The 21,552-nt window shown below is 46.6% G+C and overlaps 1 protein-coding gene across 4 annotated transcripts in view; it reads right to left on the bottom strand.

Moving 5' to 3' along the window:
• RAB11FIP3 (RAB11 family interacting protein 3) overlaps positions 1 to 21,552 on the bottom strand; it is an 82,148-nt gene that overhangs the window by 47,289 nt on the left and 13,307 nt on the right. For all 4 annotated transcript variants that reach the window (XM_033167761.1, XM_033167762.1, XM_033167763.1 and 1 more), the window contains exon 2: positions 8,613 to 8,706. In XM_033167761.1, the coding sequence (XP_033023652.1) occupies positions 8,613 to 8,706 (94 nt within the window). The remainder of the gene's footprint in view (positions 1 to 8,612; positions 8,707 to 21,552) is intronic.

The raw sequence follows: 21,552 nt of genomic DNA, 5'->3' as shown, positions 1-21,552 counted from the left end.
AACAGCATATTCCCAGAGCATGCTACAGTTTGGAATATTACTCTGGTGCGAGACCCTAATTAGTAACTCTCCTCTGGCATAGCCAAGAGATACATTTAAAGGCAGGAGAAGACTTTGAGATCAGAAGGTTCTTTTACACAATCAGGTCTCTTGTTACCACAACTCTTTCTCTCACTTGACCAACCACAACATAGCTTGCAAACTATTATTTTTGTCCTGAGGTAAATTAACTGCCAAGTTCTCATTTACTGCAGCAAATCCAATAAAATAATGATGTCGTGCAGTGTTGAGTTTGCTGCAGTAAAAAACTCCCTAGACTTATTGCAGCAGATTTATATTGCGTCAGATGGTACCACTGGGTTAGAGAGGCAGTGTGGCGTAGTGGTTGGAGTTTGTACAAAGCACCTGATCTCCCTCATTCCAAAAAGGTGGGTACAGAATTGGAGAACGACAATAACTTCTTAAAGGATGTTGTGAACACTCTCACAAAAGGTTTTAAAAAAACAAACAAAACACACGTTATGATCGTCCCAAATTGATGACCATGTACAAAAAAGCACATAGTTCAGTTCAGTGCTTTGCATGGAGAAGAATTCAGGCCCAAGCTCAGGTATCTCCTGTTCAAAGGCTCAGGTAGCACAGGTGTGGGCTACCTATGGCTCTGGGAGCTGCAGTTTGTTAAAGGTCCTGAAAGTTTGTAGGTGAACCCCATGTTCCCCTCACAGAGCCATAGTTCCCAGACTTCCCTGGGAAGAGGGACTGATTGTTAAACCACTTTGAGAACTGTTCCTTTGCCCCACCAAAGGGAAAACATTTTCATCCTGAGGGCCCTATTCCCTTCTGGGTGATCTCCTGAGGACCACATGCCAATGACAGGTGGGGCCAGAGGCAAAAAGTGGGTGGAGCGGTTCAATCAAATTACACCTTTGTCCAATGGGCTGGTTTCTTCACAGTGTCCTCCATCCAGAAAAGGAAGAGACATTGTCAGTATTTATGGACACATTCCACCCAGACAAAAACACCCGGAAATAAGAAGAAGGGCCAATGCAGGTTATGGCCTGGAGAGAGGGGAGTGTGACCTGGGAAAAGTCCCAAGAAACAGACAGAGAGACCCCTGGAGCCTGAAGTTCCTCAACCCTACATTTATACTAAAGATCAGAGGTTTTCAACCTTTTTGACTCCAAGGCTCCCTTGCCTGCAGAGTTGGCCGCCTCTCACCCTTTTTCAAACACCCTCCCTTGTGGAGTGTTCCCTCAGCTTCCTCTCCTCTCCCCTCTCCTTGGGAGTCCTCTGAGCAGCCACAGGTGCCGCCCCTGGTCCCTGAGCTGCCCCCTCCCCACCCCAAAGAGAACTGCCCCCTCACACTGCCCCCCCACAGGGGCAGGGGAAGCACTCCCTGGCCAGCCCCAGAGGCACCATTTGCCTGGGGAGCACATAGCCAGGTCTACTGTTGCAGCAAACGGCCGTGCAAGCCTTGGGGAGGCAGAGATGGGAGAGGGCATCAGATGAGGAAGGGAAAGAAAGAAGAAGAGGCCAGTATTGCCCGTGGCACCCCTGGCCATCATTAAAGGCACCCCAGGGTGCCACGGCACACTGCTTGAAAACCACTGCTAAATAGATCTAAACTGGTTTCAACATATTATCTTCTCCCTATTTAACTTAGAGTGATGTTGGGGATTTGAGAGTTGGGGGGGGGGGAGAGAAGCAGATTGTGGCTAGGGATGTCTTGCAGAATGCGCTCTCAGCAAATACTACAATTCCCAAAATTCTCTAGGGTAAGCCTGGGCAGTACAAATGCTTTACTTTAAACGCATGCTACCCAGCTTCCCCCACATTAGCATCTTTTTTGAAATCCAACATCCCTCCTCTGTATATTCATTAGCGTCTCTAGGGTTAGGGTCTCAGAAAGGCTGCCAGGCCACCCCTCAAGCCCACCCACCCACCCAATCAAAGTGCCGTTGTGCAGTTGCAACAGAGAGACAGCAGGGAGCCTGGCTGCCCGCCAACCTCTTCACAGGTCCAGGATCAACGGCACAGAAAGGACAAGCTCAACATGGCTTGGAGTCGTCTACCCAACTCATTATTGCATCTCTCTTGGTGCAGGTCTTCCTCCTTCTCTCTCTCCCCCCCCCCAACCCCAAGCATATGGCACATTGTATACAGTTGATGTTGCTATGGTGACCTCACCCAACGGTCCCCGCCGACACAATAGGCTACATGAAAGCTTTTGAATCCCTGTTCAAATGAGCGTTAAAAAACCCACAAACCCTCGCTGCTCATTAGCAACACAAACCCACAAAGGACTCCCCATCTGCACATTACAAGCACATGTGCTGTCGAGCATGGTCAACGGGGACCTTGTAGCGCTGGTGCGCCCAGAAATACAATAGCTAAAGAGAGAGAGAGAGCATTGGTACAGAAACAGAGCACTTGGGATTTGCCATCCTGACTGCCGTGTCCCAACAAGATCCCCCAAAAGCCACGTGGGCACAGTTGGCAGCCCCAGATGCTTGCCTTCTTGCTGACAACCAGTCCAGGCCCCGGCTGCCCTCCTGCTCCTGCGTCTTAGCTGAGCGCAGCCCTAATGGTCAGCTTCCTCCTCTTTGGCCTCGGTTCTGCCCTTTCAGAACTGAGCAGGAGTGCGGGGACAAAACGAGAACTAGTTGGCTCTGCTTGTTGTTCCCTCTGGCTCCCCCTACTGTTGGGCTCCCGGCCTTCCACCCTATCGGTCCCTATGGGCACCACAGCCACACAGTCATCAGATCCCTCAGCTTTTAACCAGACACAAATCTCTCATTCGGCTTTGCTCATTGCAGTACAATGGAGCCAATATCCATTTTCCTCTAAGAGTTGCTGGAGTGAGATGGGTGCTTGCGCATGGGATATGACAACATATGTGAAATGAGCAAGGGCAGCAAAAAAGCAACAAACGTGCCGATCAGGACTGGAGCCATGTTTGCTTTTCCCCAGCTTCACATAGGCCCAACCTACAATAGAAGCTTTCAGGAGCATTAAGTCAGCTGGGAGAGCATTATGGCCTCGTGGCGCCTGGGAGACACGCCGCCGAGACCAGGGCGGCTGGAGCAGAATAGTTTCGATAGCCGAGGCAGGAAGATAGGCTATTGTGCCAACGGATTGTGGAGACAGGACCAGACTGGGGAAGCAAAGCCCTGGGGATGTCACAGCATTGCACCAAGTCTGCATCAATTGTTGCCATTCCATAAGATCCAGCAACCAGAGTCGGGGAAGGGGGAGATTCCATGGGCTCTGCTGTGACAGGCCAGCTCCATCAGGCCTCCTCCTCTCCCCTCAACGGTCACCTGGGGCCAGCCATTCCACCAGACTGCCTCTGTGGGAGAGACAGGAAGCAGGGCTCATTTCATCAGCTTTGCTGGCACCTCCACCCCCTCAGCTGTGCCAGCTGGGCATTATAGGAACAACTGTTTTGATTTTCCTCTTCCCCCCCCCTTGTCCCTCGTGTACTGTGTTCTTTTAGATGGTAAAGCCTGCGGGTAGGGACTGTCTCGTTCTGAATGTACGTAAACCGCTCTGGGAGTTTCTTTCACCGAGGAGCGGGGTACAAGTACTCTAAATAAAAAGGAAGGAAGGAAGATAAATTGTCACTTGGCTGCTTCTAGTTTTTTTTTTTTGGAGGAAAATTAAATAAAAAGCACTCAAAGCAATATGCTCCATACTGCCATTCTTTAGATCAGGGGTGGGAAGCCTCAGGCCTGGGGGGTCAAATGCAACCCTCATCTCTCTATCTGGCCCTCAGAACTCTCCCCAGGGCACACAAGCCCTCACTGGTCCTGCTTGGTCACCTGAGTTTTTGTGCCTGACTAAAGCGTGTCCTTGAACTGATAATGCCTTTTGCTAGTGTGGACGAAGGACAGAATGGGCTGAGGGTGTGGAAGCAGAATCTAGCCTACAGTACCGGGGGGGGGGGGAATACATCAGCTATTCTGCTGACCAGCACGTGGCCAGCGTTAGACATTAGCCAGGCAGCAGGCATGTTTTGCTACTGGTGTGGGTCCAATTGCAACCATTTGCAGATCTCTGGATGTCAGGTTGGTGACTGACATCTCCATCTGGCTAGCTCCTCCAGCTTTCTTAAGCATATAAGCAGAACAACTCATTTATTGCATTTAGACCCCACCTTTTTCTCCAAGGAGTGCATGGTTCGCCCTCTGCATCAGTTAAACCCCTACCATGACCCTGTGAGGTAGGTTAAGAGACTGTGTCTGGTCCAAGGTCACCCAATGAGCTTCATGACTAAGTGGGGATTTGAACCCTGATCTCCCAGGTCCTAGGTCCAACACGCTAACCACTACACCATACTAGCTTCCTAGAATACTTCTGCTATGGGGCAGCACTATAAATTAAGTAGGTAAATAAACAGGGTGAAAGCAAAATGTCCCTTAGAGAAGAATCTGAAATATTTCCCTTGAAGCCTGAATTTGTTTTATTCTGGGTTGTTCTATTGTAGTGATCGTAACCTAGGTTTAAGGTGCCATTAGGCAATTACATTATATATTTGAGTTTCTAATGCTGCATGTTAGGTATTCTGATAAATCGGTATCAAGCTATGTTACAGTGGATAACTGAGTCTAGTATTCTTCCTGTGCTGATGGCTTGGTGCTAGAACTGCCCAGTGAATACAGCAGAAGAGCAGAGTGAAAAAGAAGACAGACAGAAGCTTCGAGAAGGCCAGAGATTTTCCTGCAAATCCTTCATTCGGTTGGAGCCTCAAGGCTGTGATGTCAACGCAACGACCTCAATGCTGCACATCTGGGTAGCTTCCTGCCATCCCCATTTTGAGTTTGCAGTAGCAAAGGCAAACCGACATCACTGTTACAAACTTCCTTGCCGCTTCTCCTCTCGGAAAAAGTAGGTCAATGCATTGGATCATCTGCTCAAATGCTGCTAAAGCTAGTAGAGAAAGTGGAGGCTATGAAGACCGCCAGATCACTGGTGAAAATGAGGGAGGAGTCCATCTGAGTATATGCACAGGAGAGTCTACTTTCATAGCCAAGTCTTGGACTTGCCGATCTGAAGGTCAGTGGTTCGAATCCAAGCAAAGGGGTGAATTCCCATTGTTCTGTCCCAGCTTCTGCCAACCTAGCAGTTTGAAAGCACACCAGTGTGAGTAGATAAATAGGTACTGCTGTGGCGGGAAGGTAAATGCCATTTCCGTGCACTCTGGTTTCCGTCACGATGATCCATTGCGCCAGAAGCAGTTTAGTCCTGCTGGCCACATGACCTGTGGACAAACGCCGGCTCCCTTGGCCTGAATCAGGGTCCTTTACCTTTTGCTCATAATTTAGAGTCTTAAACAATCTGGATCTGATACTATTGTTTTAAAAAAAAAAACTAATTCCAGGTAGGGAGTTTACCCCCCACCCTACCCATCCATGTGACTGAACAACTTCCAATTTCCCTTCAGCTGAGAAAAAGTGAACTGCAATGCAGATATATCACAAGGGGGGGAAGAAAGTTAGCATTTGTGTCAGCAGACTAAGCAAGAAAGGCTAGGTATGAAAAAAAGATATTTTGTTTGTTGCCAACTGCATCGTGTACTTTCGGGTGTGACGTTAGTCAGCAAAACCTGCTTGCTTCACCAGTGGAAGCTTTAAGAATTGCTGTCGGGAGGAAGCCAACAACAGCTTTGTGTGGGGGCAGGAAACACATCATGCCTCAAGGCTGCCAAACTGCCAGGAACTGTGCTTCAAGTTCTCCCCTGTTTCAGTCTCATGGTTATGCCCAGCTGCTGCAGTGGAAGGCAAATGCTCCTGAATACCAGTTGCTGGAAACCACAGAAGGGGGTGGTGCTGTTGTGTGCTTGAATCCTCAGTCCTAGAGCATCTATCTGTCTTGCATGCAGAAGGGCCCACGTTCAAGCACTGGCATCTGTAGGTAGGGCTGGGAAAAGACCCTGTCCGATACCCTGGAGAGCCACTGCCACACAGTGTGGACAATTTTGAGCTAGACAGACCAATACTCTGAGAATCGGTATAAGGCATATTCCTATGTTCAGCACATTACTCCAGATGAGATGCCACCTTCACCTGCTGCCCCAGTACCAACACCTCGGGAGAAACTACCACTATTCTCAAACCAAGAGGCTCTGGGATCTCTTAATGTCTCTAGATGTCGACAGGAAGGAAGGAAGAACAGGGTTTGATGGACACTTCAAATTCAGTCACTATAAGAAAGCCCAAAATTATTCAACTCCAAAGACTTATAGTTAAGGAAGCCCTGAATTAAAAGGGCTTTGTTAGCGGCTACTTCTATCTAATCAGCGCAACGCCATGATACTGCAAGCAATGAATTATGGAAAGAAACCTGAAGCCATGTCTCCGAGAAAGCTGTTCTAGAGAGCATGGCACAAACACTCTTAAGACTTCCACTGCCCCCTCCCAAGCTGTATATTTTAAAGTTACATTTGTAGTGACAGCTTTATCCTGGGACAATTGCCCCTAGAGCGTTTGCAACTGAGCAGAGGTTGTTCCGATGTCAATTTTGGAAGATTCCAAAATTAGTGTTTCCTCTCACATGCCCATGGTTCTGTAGTACAGAACAGAATTTTCAGTCCTCCCGGCCACAGATACAAAGAGGACAGAGTGGCGTTTTTCAAAGCGGCAACCTTCGAACGCTCTATGCATCACAAGGGAATGTTTATCTTTTATTACTTTATAGAAAGCATCCATATGCTGCCAACTCTAATATCAAGGCCATGTAAGACACTTAAGTTTGACAGAACAGAAAATGCAGCTGAGAACAATACAAAATAGTCATTTAAATGGATTAATCAAAGAAGTTTAAGGATCTGCACAGGCCTCGCAGCGTGAAAAGGTCTTCAAGTAATGTCTGAAAGTCAACAGCAAAGATGCTTGCTGAAAAGAGTATTCACCTCAAAAAGGATATTGTAGAGTTGGGAAAGGTTCAGAACAGGCCTACCAGAATGACCAAGGAGTTAGAGAGATTCCCTTGTGAGGGAAGGTTGCAACATTTGGGACTTTCTAGCTGGGAGGAGAAAAAGTAAGTAAGAGGCGACAGGCTAGAAGCTTATGAAATTATACATGGCATGAATGAAGGGAGTGGATAGAGAAAAGATTTTATCCCTCTCTCATAACAGTAGAACTCGTGGAAATTCAGTGAAGCTGAATCTTGGATAATTCAGGACAGAATCATAGAATCATAGAGTTGGAAGAGACCACAAGGGCCATCCAGTCCAACCCCCTGCCAAGCAGGAAACACCATCAAAGCATTCCTGACAGATGGCTGTCAAGCCTCTGCTTAAAGACCTCCAAAGAAGGAGACTCCACCACACTCCTTGGCAGCAAATTCCACTGTCGGACAGCTCTTACTGTCAGGAAGTTCTTCTAATGTTTAGATGGAATTTTCTTTCTTGTAGTTTGAATCCATTGCTCCGTGTCCGCTTCTCTGGAGCAGCAGAAAACAACCTTTCTCCCTCCTCTATATGACATCCTTTTATATATTTGAACATGGCTATCAGATCACCCCTTAACCTTCTCTTCTCCAGGCTAAACATACCCAGCTCCCTAAGCCGTTCATCATAAGGCATCGTTTCCAGGCCTTTGACCATTTTGGTACAGATAAAAGTACTTCTTCATATAAGTTCATACTTAAAACTCTGGCACTTGTTCCCACGGGAGGCAGTGATGACCACCAACTCGGATGGCTTTAAAAGAGGATTGGACAGATTCGTGCAGGATAAGGCTATGAATGGCTACTAGTCATAGTGGAGGCTGTGCTCTGTGCCTTCACAGTCAGAGGCAGGATACCTCTGAATCCCAGTTGCTGGAAACCGCTGGAAGGGAGAGCACCCTTGTTCTCAGGCACTGCTTGCGGGTTTCCTGCACAGGCATCTGGTTAGCCATTGTGAGAACAGGATGCTTGTCTAGATGGGTCACTGGCCTGATCCAGCAGGGTCCTTTTACATTCTTAAAGCATGAGAGCAGCAACACGAAATGTCCAACTTCTCGTTGAGGCCAGTCAGGCTTCTGAGAACCAGGGGAGCTGCTAACAGTGCTTGAGGGTTTTGAATATTAATGCAAGAGCCATGAACCTGGAATTACCTTGAGACAAAAAGTAGTCAAGTCAACACTCAGAAACAGACTGGAAGCTGGCACATGTGACACAGCACTGGCCAGAGTCAGTTCATCTAGTCCTTTACTGTCTGCTCTGACTGGCAGCAGCCCTTCAGTGACAGATACAGCCCTTTCTCAATACTGCTGTCCAAACCCTTCTTTTAACCAGAGATGATTAGCCATCCAAATTGGTGACCACCACTGCTTATTGTGGAAGCGGATTCCATAATTTAGTGATGCACAGTGCCTTCCCTCCCTACTCCCTGTGTTACTCCTTAGTAAGCAATCAGAATGATAATGATCTACACAAACACACACACCCCTTATCTCTCATTTCTTTCAAAGGAGGACACTGACATTTCAAGGAAGAGGCATGACATACCCTGGGGGAGGGGAGGGGGGTACATCAACAATGTCAGGAAATGCCTCAATGCAAGGAAGGTTCAGGAAGCGCTAGGGATGCCTTCCTCCCAATCTCGGGACGGTATAATAAAAACCAACCTCCGTTCCTGATAGCTGAGATTCCTCGATAGAAGTCTTCAAAGCTGATCACTCCAAGCCCGGCTGGGTCCAAGAACTTGGTCAGGTCTTTCACCTGCAGGCGGAAGGGAGGGGGGAAATGAAAGCAAATCAATGATCCAGGTTTAAACAGCTAGACTAGACCCTAAGCTTGGGCTTTAGACCAGGTATAGGCAAACTCCGGCCGTCCAGATGTTTGGGACTACAATTCCCATCATCCCTAGCTAACAGGACCAGTGGTCAGGGATGATGGGAACTGTAGTCCCAAACATCTGGAGGGCCGCAGTTTGCCTATGCCTGCTTTAGGCAATACTTTCTTGGAGAACTGTCAAGAGAGAGCAGAACAGAATCTAACAGGGTTAAGGCGCATTTCGGTCGAACACTGAGGCCGCATCTGCACTATGCATTTAAAGCAGCACCGTACCACTTTAAGCTGTAAGCATCACCGAAATAATTCATGCAAGGTGTTTTGAACATTCACCTGCTAGAAATTTTGAAACGAGGGGACTTATTTTTAGTAAGCTGTTGCAATAATCATGTCCCTTTAAAAGGCCTTTTATATTTGGTACCAGCTGTGTTTTTTTTTGAGGACAATACGCAGCCCGACATGGTGTCCCAATTAAGAGGATTCTACATTTAGAAGCTCAACAAAACAATGCCTGTAATAGAAAATTTTTATAACCACGTAGCAATTAGTGGGAAGTGGCGGAAATCAGGTTAGCAGGCGCCGGGGTTCTGGCAACGTAACTGGGAGGCAGAAAGGGGGTATTCAGAATCAAGCAATATCAGAGGGAGAGATGAGGAAGCAGGGATTCTCCACTGGCTCAGCTTAGAGACCAGCAACTTTGAGCTCCTTGTGCCTTTCAATAGTTTGCATTCTGGGAATTCTGCAACTAGGAACAAGCGCTAGTGTTTGCTTTTGATTTTCCTCCCTTCTCCCTCCCAATCACTTTTCCTTGTGTGTTGTGGTCCTTGGGTTATGTTCAACATTAGCCATACCTAGTGTAGACTCAATGAAATTAAACTAGGTCTTTTCATTTCAATTGGTTTACTCCAAGTAGAACTAATCTGGATGCAACCCTTTGACTGTTTATCTAGGGCCAGGAGCTATTACTGATACATCTGCAAGCTGCTCTGAGAATCTCCCCCCTCCCAATATAAAAATACTTTGAATAAACGAGTTTAGAAATATTCTAATCTGGTGCAGAAGTCAGGTTAAGCATCCTACTCATAGACCAACTGAAATTAAGAGGCTTATATTAGTCAGGTTCATTAAATTCAGTTGGCCTGCTCTGACTAGGGCTTGTGTTGGATTATGTGGCTTTTACGGGGGGGGGGGGGAGAACCTTGGCGGTTGCCTTTATCAGGGATGGGGACTCTTTTCCAGACAGAGGGCCACATAATATTTTCTGGGCATCACCCCAGGGCCGCATGCCAGTGCTGGAGCAGAAGCCAACTTGGGCAGAGCATCTTCCATCCAAGCAACCAAGGATTGTCCAAGTTCAAGGGCCCATTTCCACCAGGCAAAAACACTCAAGGAAGATGTGAAGCAAGACCAGCGAGGACTGTGGCCTGGGAAGAGTCCTGAGAAGCAGACAGAGATCTGGAGGGCTACAACTGAAGTTCCCCACCTCTAGTCTAGATTAATAGCATCAGCTCCCACCCACCCCCTGCTGCCGCCGCCCCCAAATGTTTTTTAGTTGTTTGGGGAGTGAAAGTCTCCCACCAAGGCACTCACACAGAGTGACTCATTTCAACCCTCACAAAAGCCATCAGTCGCCACTTCCTTTCTGTACCGTTCATGGCATGTGGAAATTACAGCATCTACAGGTAACATCAACCCTTGAGCCCATCAGCAGCATGGGAAAGTAAAAAGATGCATGCAGACTTCTGCCGTTCTTGCATTCCTCTGCGGAAAGTTTTGCTTTCAGCACACAACAAACAGGAAGCCGATCAGAAGTTTCGAGAAAAGGGCACTGCAGAACTACACACTGCCACGTTAATTTGGAACCGATGTGGGGGTTTTTTAGGGAAGGGAGAAGTTGCTTACGGTGGTGTTCACCTCTTGACACCACCTCAGCATTTCTCTTGGTGAACTTTCATCTCATGAAGTACTGAAGTTGCCTTATGAACTGGGCCCTCAAACTTAGTCAGGTGTCCGATTTACTCTCCCCAAAATATCAGAAGGAAAGGACAAGAGACAGGAAACACGCATCCCTTTGTCTGCTCCATCAAATGCATGTTCTACCTAATGAAAACCATGTGCAGAGAAGCAAAGGAAAAGCCCGATTCAAGCCATTCTGTGCCAGATTTTAAACGAGATTTTATTGATATAATGCACTTAGGCACTCAAAGAGCAGGCCAACTAAAAGCTTAATATCTTGCAGGTACACTAAATGGCACCCATATGGCACAGCGCAACCTATAATCGGATATCGTGAAGCTTATACGGGCTTCATACTAAACAGCCGTTTTCTCTTAGGAGGATAATTCTCTTCCCTGGCATCGATGGCCTAAGACAGCAAGCACCACGTGGAGGCAAAAAGGCACACTATAAGCAACAGGCAGGCAAGAGCACCTTCAGAAGCCCCTTATCAGGCAGGTGGAGCCAGCTCTAGCATTAGGTAGACATGATGCTCAAGCCCCCTCTTCCTTAATTTCCCAAGCTGCCAGCTGTCCAAGTCAGGAAGCAAGGCAGCCAGGCAGGCTCCCCAAGCCAGTATCGCCTCTCTCATAAACCTATAAAGAGCCCTGCCGGATCAGGCCAAAGGAGGCCCATCTAGTCCTGCATCTCATTCTCGCTGTGGACAACCAGGTGCCCTTGGGAACCCTGAATGCAGGGCTTGACCCCAACAGCAATGGGCGTATTCCAATACTGGCAATCAGAGGCGTACTGCCTCCAACAATGGATGAAGCCATCGTGGTAAACTGTAGGTGTAGCCCATGGACCACAGCTCCCATTCACCCCTGACCACTGGCCATGCTGAGTGACTGGAGCTGATGGGAACGGGAGGTAACTGGGGTGCAGCAACACCCGAAGAGCACTGCACTAGCTCTCTCTGAATTGGAACAATGGCATGGGGGCGGGGAGCCACAGAAGTATTGCACGCAGGGAACCCTGAGCCCCATCCAGACTGCTGTTTTATTGCAGGTGTATACAGCAACATGCTGCTGCTGACACAAAGCACTGTTTGAAGTGGATTTATCATCGACACATCAGCCCGCTTTATCAGTTGCTCTGCATTAGCCCCATTCAACATTTTCTAAGACATCAAGGTGGATTCTCACTAATTTGCATCCATAGCAGATGGTCTAAGCACTAAGCTATGGCCCTTCCCCAAAACTAATCTCTACAACGCTAATAATGCAAAACGTTACAGTTCCTGGAGGTGTTCCCTGGAAGGAGCCACAACCCACAGGTAAGGTGCCAAATCACCAACAGCTCAGGTTGTCAGGTTTGCTAACCCAGCTCAGAAGCCCGGTTTGCTTTCCCGTTGTTAACCAGTCTAACTGGGGGATTAAACGTCTGTTAATATGCAACCCGGCATTTTGCCAGGAGCAGGTTTCCGTTCTATTGCAATTATAGCCAATCAATCAATCATTTAAAAAATCCCCTCCAGAGACCCTATCCAATCACAGCAGTGGCTAATTATAAAGGGAGCAAAGGCAGGTTCTCTATCCAAGTTAAAACAAAGCTTATCCAATTATCTGTTGGGTCAGATTGAGTATACTGATATGGATTCTTTAAAAAAAAATATTTTCGATAGCAATCAATCTGTTTGTTTCATTGAAGCTGTGCCTTGGTGTTTAATCCACTGTGGCGTAGCGGTGTGAGTGCTAGACTAGGGCCTGGGAAGCCAGGATTCAATCCCACACTCAGTCAGGAAGCTAATTGGGTGACTTTAGGTTAGTTCAGGCTGTCTCTCAGCCCAACCTACTTCCCAAGGCTGTTTAAGAGGATAAAATGGGGGAGGGGGGAAGCATGGATTCCACCCTGGAAGTCCTTGGACCAAAGATGGGTTAACACCAAAAAAGGAAGTATCTTTCCAGGGAAGTGGCTATGCAGGTAAAGTTTATTGTGTCGTTCAAAAGGGTTGTTTTAACTTCTATCAAACTTGGGAGTGAGCTATAACATTAACGCTACAATCCCATGTATGCTTATGACGGAGTTAAGTCTCATAAACCCAGCCGCACATACCTCCGAGCCATCCCGCTTTGGAGGGGGCAACGAGTTATCCCTTCCAGAATAAAATCATCAGCTGACATCGCCTTAAGCTCTTCATAGCGTAAGCATGGCTTCCTAAGGGCTAGGATGGGGACCAGTTTGCAAAGCCATGGGTCAGCTTCGGGAGATGCAAACCACAGAAAAGTGCACCTAAGCACACAGAGCTATAAGCTTAGCATGGAGTTGGAGAACCTGTGGCCCTCCAGATGTGGATGGACTACGACTGCTGAAAATGGGAGTCCAGCAGCATCTGGAGCGACTTCATGAGCTTAGCATTTAGAGACTGTGTAATACAGAGACACACACACTCTCTCTGTGTGTTAGGCGCCTGGGACACACATACACACGCATTCCTTAGACAGAAGGTTATGCATAGGGTGCCAGGAAGCACATTCCTTGCCTCTAGGTGAAATGTTTCCATTATGATATTGTTCTGTACTGAAGCAACGAAGAAGGATTCCAGATCCCCGCACGGGCGCCAGTTAAAATGAACTGAGAAAAGTGTGCATCGCAGAGAGGAAGTTGGCAGAAGAAACCCAAACCAGAAAAGAAAAACAAGAGGTGCAATTGAGAACAGGAGCCCTGTATGTAATGCACGTATTGCCCCTCCCTAAATCAAGGGTTTCACCATATGGATTTGGCTGGGCACGGGGGGGGGGGGCAAGGATACTGTTTCTGTCAAGAGCCCAAGCTTTTCAAACAGGAAGGAATGGGTGGGATCTGAGCCAAAGCACACACACAGGTCTGTATAGAAAGGGGCCGACACCCTCCAGCAAGACAGTAGACCTACTGTATACAAGCCTTCACCAACCTGGCACCCTCCAGATGTTTTGCGCTACATATCCCATCAGCCCAAGCCTGCACATTGGGCCAAGGCTTGTGTCTCCCTTCTTTTAGCCATCATGCTGGACCACAGCCCCCCCATCCTCAAAGAGCTTCAAGCAAGATTGGGTGAAAGGCCAGGCCAACAAAAAAGACATCTAGAGCTGTCTCCCCATTATTGTCAGGGTCCTCAACAATGAAAGGCTGAAAGACTTAGAGAGACACCCCCCCCTCCCAAAGCAGCATGGATTTGTTTCCTTTTCCTGTATTCCACATAGGTCTTTTAAGATCACTTGTAGGGATGAACACACCTCCTGTCACAGTTGAGAAAAGTTCTCCAAAGCTCATGCTTGCAATCATAAGGACTAGAAGCTTGGTTTTCAATTATTCTGAAAAATCATCAGGATCCTGTTGCCAACACCAAATCCTTTGGCTTTTTTCAGACCCAGAGAAGACACAAAGTGCTATAGATTGGCATTATGTGCCAAGTGGACCACTGTTTTGATTCAGTACTGGTTGAAGTTACAGCACATAAGCAGAGACAAGGCTCCCCCCCCCAAAAAAAATGCCATTTGAAGCAAATTTCTAATTCTTCATCTAATATATGTGATGCCTTTATAATTAAGTGTGAACTAATTTCTGATGCCCTTAATGCTGCTACTCTTATATCTGCAAAACGCTGCATTCAAAAGTGAAAAACGTATACCTTTAAATTATTTTCGTTACCGTCATGTCTGAACCATGGTATGTCAGCGCTCACGTAATGCTAACCACGTTTAAACAGACTTGTCCACAAAGTGTGATTTCACATGCTGGTTGGCCATCCTAACCATGGTTTAAGCATTCGAAAATGGGAGACTTGTTCTTGCTCAACCAGGGGTGGGACACGACAACCATGCTTAAAATGTTTCATCTTCATAGGTGCATCATACCAAAATAAGCAACCTTTGATGTACAAGGTATTGTTCAAATTTTACTCTATTTATAATTGCTTGCAGAAGAACTCGGGACAAGGGAGATCTCCTCTGAATAATTTGTAACAGGACCGCAGAAGAGGAAACCAGTTCTTTCTTCTTGACAAGCATTGGCTTTCAGGCACACCAAGTGTTTGCCCTCCACAGGAATATTTACTTCTGGCAAAACCAACGGAGCTGAAGTCTGATACAATCTACAGAGAACAATTCCTGCACTGTGGCTCCCGTTACAGGGGCAGTCCAGAAAGGATCTCATTCTCACTGAGAATTCCTTTATCAAGCTTCCTTTACAGAAACCACTGAAATATTTCACCCTGGCCAGGCAGATGGAGAGGAAGGGCGGGGGAAGCCCATCAAAATATTTATTGAAGTTCGGGTCTTAAAAATTACACCAAGAGGGGAAGTAAAAAAAGAAAAGTAAAAAAGAAAAGAAATATTCCCGATTCCTTAACCGCAAAGCTGCAATGCCAAAACAAGGAGCTCCGAATGAATGGGTGTGTCCAAACAGTAAATGCATTAATCTTCCTGTGTTCAGAAAATTGAACATGGTTCAACCTTGAATCACAGCACTATCTATCTATATCTATCTACACACACACTAGTTTTATATAAAGGAGATAAATCAGACAAACAAACAAACAAACAAACCACCTACAATGGGAAGTTCTCGGCAGCACTTTCAGGCAGGAAGATGTGCACCCCTTAACTCTTTATGCATCTGAATACTCACTAGAGATGGGTGTCTGTCAATTCAGTTTCTTCAAGTTGCAGATTTTTTCGAACTTAAGATCAGTTTGCCATATTTCCATATCAGTCTACGATTCTCCCCCCACCGCAAGTCCTCACTAAAATATATAAGAATTTTAGTGCTAATTTCTCCAACATACACTTTTTTTTGTCTGCAATTTCCCCCAGTATAATGCAGTTTTCTATGTTATTGTGTATTTTAATGCATACTTCTGCAGTTTGTGTAGTTTTGTACAGAATACATGGCTGGAGAGCCACATTGCAAAATTCGGAGAAATGCGAATCTCAAAGGACAGCTGAGCTTCCGTTCACATATTGTTTTAGAAAGTGCGAATAAGGTAGATCCGCCTCTCAGTGCGAACTGAATCCAATTTCTCTTCCACCCGCTATTACTCATGCATGAATATATGAACTGGTGCCTTTAAAAGGAACTGTGTTTGAAAAGATGGAAGACAAGCTCTGCCTGTGCTTTATCTGAGGGCTCGTCTGCCCAAGAAATCGCCGTGTGATGCCACAGGAGTGTTTGCCATATGTTGCAGACTTCAACTCCTGACAGCCCCAAGCCAGAGTGGGTCCATAGTCAGGGAGAATGGGAGTTGAAGTCCAGCAACATTTGGAAGGTGCCATGTTGGCTACCCCTATGGAGCAATGGGAGAGATCTCTTGCCTACCTCACAGGGTTGTTGAGAGGATAAAATGGGAAGGGGGATAGAACCACATATAGCACCGTCAGCCCCCTGAAATGAAAAAGCGAGATATAAATACAGTATCAGCTGTGGTTCCTGACCTGCCAATTTAAGATTAACAGGGGAGTGAGTTGCCTTTGACAGTAATGGGGAAGGGCTTTAATTTAGCGGTCGAGCCTCTTCCTTGCTTGCAGAATGTCCCAAGTTCAATCCCCAAGCAAGACCCACGGCCTGAAACCCTGGAGAGCTGCTGCTGGCCAGTATAGACCAGCGTTCCCCGAACTTGGGTCTCCGGCTGTTGTTGGACTACAACTCCCATCATCTCCGACCGCTGGTTCTGCTAGCCAGGGATGATGGGAGTTGTAGTCCAACAACAGTTGGAGACCCAAGTTTGGGAAACTCTGGTGTGGACAATGCTGTGCTAGATGGACCTATGGGTCTAGCTTTTTATAACTCAGTTTAGATAAAGGTAAAGGGACCCCTGACCATCAGGTCCAGTCGTGTCCGACTCTGGGGTTGCGGCGCTCATCTCGCTCTATAGGCCGAGGGAGCCGGCGTTTGTCCGCAGACAGCTTCCGGGTCATGTGGCCAGCATGACTAAGCCGCTTCTGGCGAACCAGAGCAGCGCACGGAAACACCGTTTACCTTCCTGCTGGCACTTTGACGTGCTTTCGAACTGCTAGGTGGGCAGGAGCTGGGACCGAGATACGGGAGGTCACCCCGTGGCAGGGATTCGAACTGCCGACCTTCTGATCAGCAAGCCCTAGGCTCTGTGGTTTAACCCACAGCGCCACCTGGGTCCCTATAACTCAGTTTACTTGACGCTAACTGTTCTTGAACATTTTGGGACATTGCTGAAAGCCCTCCGTTTTTCCCCTCCATTCCTATTTCCTTGGAAGTCTCGGCTTTTTTTAAAGTTTGCAAGCCCGAGGCAGAGACTGCGTATTCTCATGTAGTGCCTACAAATTTTAAGCAATTTAACCGTGTTAAGCTTGCTACGTGAACAGCATTCTGGTGCATAAAATCCTTTCACGTACTCAAAAATAATGATAATCTCAATCCCTCTGGGCATAAGGGGGAAAGGAGAAGTTGTTAACTTATTCCACACTGTGGGTTAACATTGCAAATCTGTATTAGCTGGCACTGCTTTCCACCCAAGGCCCACATAAATTGCTGCACAACACTATACTGTATACCCCTGGATATCTGCACTGCTATGCAAAGCCAATGGAGAACTACAGTTCTCAGTTTCCTATTAATCTTTTTTGACCCATGTCATGTTATGACCGTGGGGGCAGGCATAGTGACTATGATGAAGCTATGAATCAGTAAGTCCCAGGTTCAAATCTCGCCTCTGCCACAAGCTCACCAGCCACTGGCTCTCAACCTCAGCCTGCCCCCATCTGCAATAAGGGAGATTCTTTAATTGGCTCATCTTGCATATTTTAATTGTGAATGCTTATTTTAGTTTCTTTAGTTTAGCTTATATATATGTTTCTTTTGTAAGAAAATGTATTTTTATTGCTTGATTTTAATTACCTGCGGGTGTCTTTTTAAATACCCATTTGTTGGAAAACTGCCCAGGGAATACTTATTAATGGGTGGCCATATACATTTAATTTAAAATTTCCCAGATAATCGAGGGTGGTGAAGGAGGGAGATCCAGTCTTTATAGCTAAAGGGGCAGAATAAGGGAAGAGAATTCTCTGTGCTCCCAGCCCTTCAGGAATCTTTTGTTACAGTCTGACTCACTGGGAGAAAGTACGTGAAGAGGCAGAAGTCACAACTGCACCATACATGTCACTGTCATGGAGGCCCCCAAAGAATCATGGGAAGTGTTATTTGAAGGGTACTGGGATTTCTTCTCAGACCCCCTCCTCTTCTCCCAAACCTACAGTTCAAGTGTTTTAACTATCAATCCCTCTTCTCAGAGAACTCTGGAAACCATAGCTCTATGAGGGGAATCAGGGGTCTCCTAATAGCTCTCAGCGCCCTTAGCAAGCTACAGTTCCCATGATTCTTTGGGGGAAGTCATGGCTGTTTGAAGTGGCATATTACTGCTTTAAATGTCTGGTGTGGGGAGCACATAGGAAGGGAGAGGTGGTCCGTTCTCTTCAGCCATTTGCTCCTTTTGTGGTGAAAAGTATACCTTACCAGCACTCACTCACTCTCTCTCTCTCTCTCTCTCTCTCTCACACACACACACACAGACACACAGGATAGAGACTTCAATGTTTATTACATTCTGTCCCACCTTGTCCTCCAAGGGTGGAGCCTGACTGCCACCCTATGAGGTAGTTTAAGCCAGAGGATACCAACAAGGTGCCCTCCAAATGCCATAGACTATAACTCCCATCAGTCCCACCCAGCCAGCATAGCCAAGGGTCAGGCATGGTGGGAGCTGAAATTCACAACACCTGAAGGACAACACGTCAGCTACTTCCTGGTTTAGGCCAGGCAGCGGCCTAGCAAACATGGCTGCTCCATCATATGGAGTCTGGCCCCAACAGAAAATCCAAGTTGCTCATACCATCAATACAGACAGATTCACATAGGGTATAATTCCCCACTGCTCCCTCAACACAGTTCCAGTTAACATCCATGGGGCTTGTGCAGACAAATCTCCTGTGGTGTGGGTCACAAGATCTCCCCTTGGCACAGCCTTTCCCTAGATGCTGTCGGACTACAACTCCCTTAATCCTCAGCCAGGATGGTCAATGGCCACAGATGATGGGATCTGTAGTCCAGCCTCATCCAAAGACTCAAGAGACTCCAAAGTCCAGGGAAGACATTTCACGGAGGGGCCAGCCATTCAGAAAACAAATTAGAGAGGCTTGCAGCTTTCTTTCAAGCAAACTGTTTCAAGGCCACCAACACCATTAAGAAAATTCATTTTTTTGTTCTGCGTAGCACTGATCTGCGAATAAAGAACAGCAGGCAGACACACACACTTTGGCATAGTTGACGGAAGTATATATATATATATTTTAAAACGCCATTCTCCAGGACTGTATTTTGAAGCTGTGGGAACAAGTCTTTCTAGCGTAACATATACACTAGCAAGCTACCAAATTATTCCAGGCCCACAAAGGGCGGCCAGGGTGTGTGGTATGCACCCCTTTCACATCCCATATTATGACTATGCAGTATTACAACACACTTGGCAAGAGATCTCCAATGAGTCAGAAGCTGGTCACAGCACATTTGCCCTCCTCTCATGATCAATCTTTGCCTCATTACTACAGCATTACAGAAGTTTACCAAATTTAAATAATCATCAAGAAAAGGGCATTTAAAAAAACAACAACAACTCCAAAGCAATGGAAACCAGGTCAACAAGTTCTCTTCTTCACCCCAGGCAATATCCCCCTGCCCTCCCCAAACTGCTGCACCTGTCACAAAAACTGAAGAGAAAGGAATTATAGGGACAGAAAATACACGGGAGAACTGGCCAAACCAGCTCCTATTCCAGATCCTGGCAGCAATGCCTGCTTGAGCCCCGAGAATTCCCAACTGAGATCTTTGCCCAAACTCAGCCACCCTCACAGAGGGAAATGCTCAGCATGCATGGGCCCTAATGGGAAGCAGGGTGGGAATGTTCCATTCATCACCAGCAAGGTTGGACAAGTCCTCACCTGCTGTCTTAAACTATTGCCAGATTATTTTTTATTATTTTATGAGTCACCAACTTGAGCCTGTAGCTATCGCCAGGTTAAGAAACGACTCACACCAGGAGCAGCAAGGCAGCACCTTCTCTTTGCATTCAGCATGTTCACACCAAGCATTCAAAGCACTATGATACCATTTTTAGAGGTCATGGCATCCCCCAAAAGAATTCTGGGAGCTGTAATTTGTTAAGAGTGCCGAAAGTTGTTAGGAGACCCTCTATTCCCCTTTAAGAGCTACAATTTATGGAGTTCCCTGTTGACTGATTGTTACCATTGCTCTGGGAATGATAGCTCTGGGAGGGATCGGGGTGTCCTAATGCTTCTGAGCATGCTCAAACTACAGCTCCCAGAATTCTTCAGGGGAAAGTGGACTGTTTAAAGGGGAACGAGTGCTTTAAATCTATGGTGTATCCCAATTGGCCCCAGTCAAGAGTTGGTCTCACCTGTGGTGGAAGGATCTCATTAGTTATTTGCATTTCACATGCACTGCCAAAACAAACTTGCAGCACCTGATCTTTGAGGCATCCCTTTGGGAGAGGAAGTTGAGGACAAGACTTCCAAACACTTCTCCTTGCCCTTCTGCCTACACACTTGATTGATCCCAACCCAGGAAACTCTGCTTACAAGACCTTTTTTAAAAAAAAAATGCTTGAAGATGGTGCTACAAGACGACTGCTCTCGAAACAGATTCTCTATTTTAATTTGTCAGATTTCTTACCCACCCTTCATCGCAAGGTCCCAGGCGGGGGGCGGGGGGTGTTCACAGCAACAAGATATAACAAATTAAACAGTTGCAAACATAGAAGTGTAACAACAACAACAACAACAAAAGCAGACCTTCCTCCATATAAAAGGAAGGGGGAACATCCCATTTATAAAAAACAATACAAATGTTTCAAATCGTTTTTTAAAAAATCATTCCAATACAGATGCAGACCGAGATAAAGATCTCCACTTAAAAGACTTGTGGAAGAGGGAAGTCTGCAGCAGCCACCTAAAAGACAACAGAGACAGTGCCTGCCTAATATTTAACAGATGGGAATTCCAGAGGGTAGGTGCCACAAGCTAAATACCTAAACATACCAGTCCACCTTTCACTTCTTAGGCTCTGGGAGAAGAGAGGCATTTTTGCCATTGGGGGATGGAGAGAGAAATTCTTCAAAGATAATAATTTAGCACAGTGAGCTTGAAAGCAGCCCAGTTTTTATATAAAGAAAAGAAGGATCAAAACTCTCCCTCCCACCACCCCAGATATATTTCCCCAGCCCCACCACGTCCTGCCTTTTGCACATCCATTGCTCATTTTTTTTCAAGGGTGGTAGTGGAGAAACAAGTCCCAACATAATTGGGCTGAGCTTTAGTAAACACTGCTTGCAGAATTTAAATTTACAAGTAAGGGGCCAAATCAGAATGTGGGGTGGGGAGTGGGGATACACCACCACCACCAAATGAGCTAGGAACCCAGCAAAGTCTGCAAGAATCACTGTGCAAAGGCAGCCAGTAGGTCTGGTTATGTAAGTCTCAGGGCCTCGCCAGAAAAACCAACCACCTTTGATTGCTGAGCTTCCTGTCGGCCATAGAGCACCTTTTCCCTCCCCTCCGAAACTGAACACAGACACACACCAGCGAAGCCAAACAAGCAGAACTGAACATAAAAATCAGAGATAAGAGCGGAGTCAACATATGCGGAATGTGGTTTGACATTAACAAAACAAAGCAGCCTGGATTTCAGAGGGGCAAACCTGCAATTTTTTTCTGCACTGCAACCGTTTCAAACGTCATCCTTGTCACCTCAATACAC

This window comes from Lacerta agilis, chromosome 13, assembly GCF_009819535.1.
Source record: "Lacerta agilis isolate rLacAgi1 chromosome 13, rLacAgi1.pri, whole genome shotgun sequence".
Taxonomy (NCBI): Eukaryota; Metazoa; Chordata; class Lepidosauria; order Squamata; family Lacertidae; genus Lacerta; species Lacerta agilis.
Note: the sequence above shows the minus strand (reverse complement) of the source record. Positions and strands in the feature narration are given on the sequence as shown.